We start from the raw sequence: 8,151 nt of genomic DNA on the forward strand, positions 1-8,151 counted from the left end.
GGCACCAACCACACACATCACAACACACACACACACACACACACACACAGCACACACACACACACACACACACACCACACACACACACACCACACACACAGTCACACACACACACACACTCACACACCGCCATGCACAGACGACACACACGGCGCGACTCACACACACAGCATACATACACACACCACACACACACACACACACACACACTCTAACACAGACACAACAACACACAGCACACACAACACACACACACACACACACACACAGTCACACACACACACACACCACACACACACACACACACACACACACACACACACAACACACACACCACACACACACAGACATACACTGCCGCGCGCGTCAACACACACACCAGCCAACACACACACCACACACACACACACACACACAGCACTACTATATACTATATATATATATATAGTGTGTGTGGGGGGGGGGGTACACGGACGCGATTGGCGACATATTAGTATAACATGCAACATAGGCAAAATGATGCGGCTGTCTTAATATTTTCAAATGCAAGCAAGATGCTCTGCAAGACAGATTTATCAACCGTCATGCCTGCAGATTGACAGAAGCGTTTAAGATGAACTCTGTGTTATTTTCATTAATTCAAGATCGGCTATATACAATATATATACATATAATCAAACCCGTTACGTAAAATTCAACGGTCGGTGTTTCGCTAACCCACAGTATCAAATGGCCGTACAGATATACACGTGCGATCGTCGATTTTGCTTGATTGGTTTTTATTCTCGCACTTATCATACACTTTAATATTTACACAGTTGATATTTGTTTTCTGCGATGCGTTATTTTTATATAACGATGCGTTGATATTATGTCATTTCGCTGCGTTTTTTCGAAGTCGCCATTGAAATATCAATTTTAAAACACCGAAATGGGAAAGGAAATTCAAAATGAGACCTGAACGAAATCAATTCAAAGACAATGATGATTTCCTATTCAAAAGCACGTTGCGTAGTCGGAGCTATTTAATAGCTTAGTGCCGACGTCGCTCCATTGTAGTCCAGCTGGTTCGTTATCGTAACGGCAAAGCTCAGCACGCAACACGTTAAAGTTAATGGCCGATTTCTTGTTTCTTGATTCTCCGAAATTTCTTCAGATACGAATCGAGATCTTCGCAGGGCTTCGGCATCTTTTCGTGTGAACCTTCGTAATTTCGAGTCGTCACTCTGACGTGGGCAAAACCGAGTACCCGGAGTACGCTAAAATACAAACCCCAAGACATATTAATTACCGTAATTCATGCCAAAAAAAACACACGATACATGGAAGGATTTCTGATAATGCAGTGAAGAATCAGCCAGAAAAGAAGATCGGTGTGTGTCCAACCTGTCAGGCTAGCGCCTGCCGCATACTCACACCACACTCGTGATGCATCCCAATTCCGTAGCTCGGTCTCACCAATTCCGTAGCATCAGGTCATCACCCATCCCCGTATAGCATCGCCAGTCATCACCAATCCCCGTAGATCGGTATACACCAATCCCCCGTAGCATCGGTTTCATCCCCAATCCCTCGTGCATCGGCCATCACCAATCCCGATAGGCATCGGGTCGTCACAATCCGTAGCATCGTCATTACAATCCCCCTTAAGCATTGGTCATCACCAATCCCGTGCATCGTCTTCATCACCAATCCCCGTAGCATCAGGTCATCACCAATCTCCGTAGCATCGATCATCCACCAATCCCACGGTAGCATCGGTCATATCAATCCCACGTAGCATCGCGTCTCACCAATCCCCGTAGCATCGGTCATCACCATATCCCCGCTAGCCATCGGTTCATCTACCAATCCCGTGCTCGCGGTCATCACCAATCTTCCGTAGCATCGTCATCACAATCCCTCTGTAGCATCGGTCATCACCAATCCCGTAGCATCAGTCAATCCCAGTCCCCGTTTAGGCATCGGTCGTCACCCATTCCCGTAGCATCGGTCATCACTCAATCCCCGTAGCATCTGGTCATTACAATCACACGTAGCATCGCGTCATCACCAAATTCCCCGTAGGCATCGGTCTGCACATCCCCGTAGCCCGTTCATCACCAAATCCACCGTAGCATCGGTCATCACCAATCCCCGTAGCATCGGTCCATCAACCAATCCCCGTAGCATCGGTCATTCACCAATCCCCGTAGCATCGGTCATCACCAATCCACGGTAGCTATCGGTCATCACCAATCCCGTAGCAATTCGGTCATCACCAATCCCCGATAGCATCGGTCAAATCCCACATCCCCGTAGACGCGCGTTCATCACCAATCCCCGCTGCATCGGTCATCACCAATCCCCGTAGCATCGGTCCATCACCAATCCCGTAGCATCGGTCATCACCAATCCCCGTAGCATCAGGCCATCACCAATCCCCGTCAGATCGGTCATCACAATCCCACGTTAGATCGTCTCAGACACGTAGTCACAGCGGCGAGTTCCTACCTTCTCTCTCTCCTCGCTAATCGATTCCAGATTTCGTTAGACGTCGGACATTTAACAGTTACTATAGCTTACAGCTTCGCGAAGATCGCACGACGAACAAAAACAATTAAACCTCGGCGGAGGTCGTAGAAGCGTACGCGGGGGACGGCCTAGCTTAGTAGCACAGATTAATTTCTGTTGTCAAGGTAGAGCCGATATAGGCCGTGAGACGCGAGGAGTGAGGCGTGAGGCATTGAGACCGCGAGTGACGCCGAGGCAGCGGGAGCACGTGCTGTGCGGTGGCGCGTCGGCTGTGCATTCGTATGCAGGTGACCCCTTACGTCCGTTTGCGGCAGCTGTAGCTGTAAGGGCATTTGACTGTGTGTGTGTATGTGTGTGTGTGTGAGTGCGCGCGTGTGTGCGTGTGTGCATGCGTGTGTGAGTGCGTGTGTGTGCGCGTATGTATGCGTTTCCGATAGTTAGGAAATCAAGATAGAGGTACGAACGCAGTGATGTGACTTTTGCGCCAAAGCGCGACATAAACAACAAACAAAATCAGCACACAGACAAACAAAGGAACGAGCAGAATTTTTGAAAAATAAACGTCTTTTTTTTATTCTCTCCGCATATTTATTATTCATTATTCTCGTCTTTGACACAATATATCGTTCCGCATCGAACGTGTACAGGGTATACGGGGTATATACGCGTACGTCGTACGCGGCCGTACAGGGTATACGGGGTATATACGCGTACGTCGTACCCGGCCGTACGGGCCACCACGCGCGCGTGTCTAGTTATTTACACACATGCACCGCTCATGCGCGCGTGCACACGGTAGATACCGCTATATACGCATCTATATATATATATATATATATGTCTACTGCACAGTGCACAGTGTTAGTGCCAAGATACAATTATTTAAAATTCTAAGCCAATGCTCTAATAGCGCCAGACGGGGTAACCTTGTCAGCACAGGCGTGTAGCTATTTAGTGACGCAGTAAAGCAGCTCGCTTATATATATATCCTGTACCTGTGAGTCTGTGAGTCTGTGACAAACCCCATACCAGCAGCTGCAGGCACTGCTACATTATTACCGCTAGAGTTTAGCTCTAGCACTCTATATAGCTTCCTTCGGCCAGCGTTGGTAGCATGGATAGTAAATAATGCGGGCGTACGGAAACTATATATAAATGGCTAGCGTAAAATTCAGCTGATGCAATCGTGTACCGGTATTACACACACGCGCGACAGATGTACGGCAGCTGGTCACACAGCTGCTACAAACCCACGCAGCAGGAGGAACTGACACTTCTCAAACAACTGCGTGCACATAGCTCCCTTGTTGGAACAAGCAACGCACCAAGGATGTGTGCGCCACGTCTCATTCATTATCGGCCCCACCACTCCCAACCCACACCCCGCCCCGCCGGAAGTTGACAACGTCGTACAGGGAAAAATTACTGATTACTACCCCTTCTTTGCACAAACGTACAGTCAGCGAATGTAGGTCTGCAGCCGTAGGCAGGACTATATATACATTCCGTCTATCGAGCTGTTATGCTTAAAATGTGTCACAAGCAGTAACGTATAACTTTTTTCTCCAATGAGGGCCGATGCTACTTTCTTATGAGCTAGATAACAATGTGAATAATATCAAGCATATATATATATAATATATATAATAATAATATATATACGCGCGTCACGCGCATACAATAGCCTGCATGGCATAGACTAGTACGGGAGTATAGTTTGGTTCCGAATAGAACCACAAATGAAGGAGAAACGAAAATTTCACGTGCTCCCTCCCAGGCACCACTGAATAACAGCGGCAGCGGTTGCTCAATATTTCAAAAATTCTAATCAGCTTGGACTGCTGATAGGATGGCACTGTTGGATCAGATGAATTCTGCAGTACATGATTGCCCAGTAGCCGGGGGCGACCAGTTTTTCCCTCATGATATCAGGAGTAAGATAATATAGATTATCTTACTCCTCAAGATATCAGCACGCTAGCTGCACGAGCTAGAAGTCATAACAGATGGTGCACGAAGGAAGTTCAGTAGCTTACTGATAATGAAGACTGCATTAACAGTGGATGATGGTTAATACACTACTGATTATAAGGTTGATTTGGATTCTTTCTCATGGAAAATCCTCTAGCCCATAACAAAAATTCGATAGTTCATCCTCATTACATTGCAATGTGTATTTATGTAGCACTTTCGTGTGAGCCATGTTTGTGTTGAAGCCTTTAGACTTGCTGGTTTTAACAAATAATTAGTGAAATCTATTATATGCACCGCTTTCAAATGCTATAAAATTATCTCAAACTATCTGTGGTTGTCTACAATAAATCCCCCCCCCCATCTCATGCTGCACACATTAATTTACACAAATAAGTTCACGGAATCGCCTTCACGAAATACGAACTTTTGCATAATCCTGGAAAACGTTTCATTGGAGGAAACTTGCCGTAGCTGCTGTTTATGACCCATAAATTTCACAGCTTACAATCCCTGATTCCCTGGCATTAGCAAATTGTGCAGTTACAATACTTGGTTTTGGCTGGACACTGTTTCATAAGTACCCGATGACTAAATCACTAATTAAAGCTTCGAGAGAATGGAAATGAGATACTTTTGCATGATGCGATTCACTGATACTAACTATAACTGACATGCGATTTCAGTACATTATAGTGTAGCAACGCTAATGTCATTCCGCGAAAGCATCTAATACCAGCTCACACACATGCTAATTTTACACCATACCAGCTGGCTAGAATCAACGATCTATCTCCGGACTGCTGGACACATAAACAGCTACCACTCTTGCAGCTACTAATAGACAACCGGGGTGCAACCGCACACACACCGTTAGTTTTCACAGGGTTTATAGTTTCACGCTGCACACTAGCCACATATAGTTTGCCGTTATATAGCTTAACCCCACACATTACACATCTAAAGCTATCTATATTGCCTCTATTCTTAAATTGCCGCAATGTGCCATCGCTTTAACTTCACAACGACCAAGGCCATTGTTATAACTGAGACAACCTGACCCATTTAAACTCCATCTTTTTCTGGGACGATCAGCGATGCATGCAGATGGCAAGCATAACTTAGAACTAAGAATACCCTGCTCCCAATTCAGTTAAACAAATCGTGCATTTTTCATGTTGGCTTCACAGCAGACCTGCCCGAATCAAGACATGCAGATTGAACAACATGAATTCCTCTTATTTATGGGAGTTTCTACAAAAGCTGCATGTGCACAGCAAGCAGCTTGCTAGACTGCAGTTCTCTTGTTCTTTTAATTAAGAATACAAGAAAATGCTTGGGTTGTTGGCAATTTGTAGGGTTGGCCAGATAACCAGAAACACAGCCATACTTTTATTTGGCCTAACCTAAAACTGAATACTAAACTCCAGCTAAATAGTTATACAGAGTAAGGGGGTACACATAAAGTATATACAACTCTGGGCTCAGACTGGAACCTTCCCAAATTTATGAGACCCTGAATTGACAACTAGGGGTTCTATCTGGGACCAAATCAAAATGCATCTCAATAGAGTCAAAGACCCATTAGCTTTATGAGCTCTTGTCGGGGTGTTACAGTATATACAAGCGTCCAAGTTCTAGATATATCTTGATTTATTCAATCTGAGCTGTACAAATGGCACTCCACACACCTGCCAAATGTTAAGCCTCTAAATTTATGGTGCACATGCACTTTCTGAAATTTAAGCATAAAAAGAGCACCCACTACTATAGTACTAATCAGCACCCGAGTTCGCTCAAACACATGCCCCAGTATAACAAATGTCATTACAACATCTCACAAAACCTAAAAACTAAACAGGCAAATATAAGTACATACCCTTGCCCAAGTAGACGAGCCCAGCGACGATGATGATTACAAGAGCGATGAGCTTAGCAACGGTGAACACATTCTGAACTCGCATGGCCCAGCTGACGTGACTTGCGTTGATAAACGTCAAAAATGCTGCAAAACATATATATTATATCCTGATTATATCAATAAACCACTGGCATTAAAAGTCACGCAATTCCCAGAGCCTATTCCTATTAAAACGTGCATTGCTTCACCACACACAGCATGTGAAGCTTGAAGAGATAGAATTTAAGAATTTGACATTTAGAAGCAGGTCGTGTAGACATTCTACGAGTAACCAGCGCTGCTTCTCAATCCATGACAAGAAATACATTACTAAAGGTAGGCCTATGTCCTTACAATGTAGATACGCAGGGTTATACAGTACTTAGTTTCTCACAGATTGTAGATGTCAGTTTTCTATAAAATACACAATTATATATATTCTATGAGATGCGCAATTAAATAATATACTCACATATGCAAAGCACAGCAATGAGACTGCAGGCATTATCTGGAATGTCGCACCCAAGGGGGAAGAAAGGCTGTATGATATATTTGGCAAAAGTCAATGCTATTATAGCATTACTAGTTGGCATAATGATCACTAATGCTATCCACAGAAACAGGAATGCTGGCAGTGCCCCAAAGGCTTCATAGATGTACGCGTAGTCCCCTCCGGACTTTGGGATGGACGTGCCAAGTTCCGCATAGCACAACGCACCCAGCATGGCGACGACACCACATACGCCCCATACGACGAGTGCTGCACCGATAGACCCTGTCTCCGCGAGAACTCCTGTAGGCGACACAAAAATTCCGGAGCCGATTATGCAGCCGACGATGATTGTCACGCCGTTGTACAACGATATTTCCTTTTTCAGCTCAACGACGCCAGAATCGCCACCAGAGTTCTGATCATTGTCAGATTTTGCTGGCTTCTCTGGGTTCATACGTTCCAACTCGGGAACTCGCCCACGGTTAGCATTCGACTGATTCATATTGCTGTCCGTTGCCGCCATAGTTCTTTCTTCACTTCTCTAGTACCAAAAGTTGAACTTGAAGTTACAGCATCCACTACTGTGCAGTCAACAAGACTCTTCCCGCACTATAAATGGAAATAATACACAATATCAGTTTGAGACAAGCCTAGTAGTAGTAAAATAATAGAATGTCCCATTTAAAGTTACAATAATGGAAAGGAAGAACATTCATAATTACTACGTACAGCTTAGCTCTAGTACTATAGCCCGCTTACATTAACTGCCGCTGGCAGTTAACTGGCGCTTTCCAGCGGCAGTTAATTAATGTAAGCAGGCTATAGTACTAGAGCTACGTACAGCTGTGCTTATAATACTGTAATGATACACAAGTAGTACAAATAATATAGGGTGTCCTCTACAGGGTTCTCCCCAGGATGAAATTGAAACAGGGGGAGGGAGGGGGAAGGGGGAGGGAAGGGGAAAGGAGGGAAAGGAGAAGAGGAGAGGGAAACTAGGGGGCTGAGGGGCGTTTTGTTTTTACCAGGACCACTAATTAAAGCCGTGCACAATGCGCATGCCCAAACGCTAATTCTCTAGTAGCTAGGGACTACAAATACTTCGTGTCATGCTATCACCTACCGTTATTGACACAGAATAAACTCCTAGTCTCCTATTTCACTGGCGCGTTTGCTTAAAACCGCACCAGAAAGCGGTGGAGGGACTGGGCGCAAACGCCGACTGGGTTTCCACAAGAATAGATTTCAAGTGGGTACTGTGAGGCGTCAGAGT

At 45.1% G+C, this 8,151-nt stretch overlaps 1 protein-coding gene across 1 annotated transcript in view; it reads right to left on the reverse strand.

Moving 5' to 3' along the window:
* Positions 1–8,151, reverse strand: part of LOC106814769 (Y+L amino acid transporter 2-like) — a gene marked incomplete in the record, with an annotated part of 60,106 nt that overhangs the window by 50,846 nt on the left and 1,109 nt on the right. Inside the window, 2 exon segments of the mRNA XM_014819120.1 lie at positions 6,365–6,490; positions 6,858–7,487. Of these exon segments, the coding sequence (XP_014674606.1) occupies positions 6,365–6,490; positions 6,858–7,401 (670 nt within the window).

This window comes from Priapulus caudatus, unplaced genomic scaffold (assembly GCF_000485595.1).
Source record: "Priapulus caudatus unplaced genomic scaffold, Priapulus_caudatus-5.0.1 Scaffold975, whole genome shotgun sequence".
Taxonomy (NCBI): domain Eukaryota; kingdom Metazoa; phylum Priapulida; class Priapulimorpha; order Priapulimorphida; family Priapulidae; genus Priapulus; species Priapulus caudatus.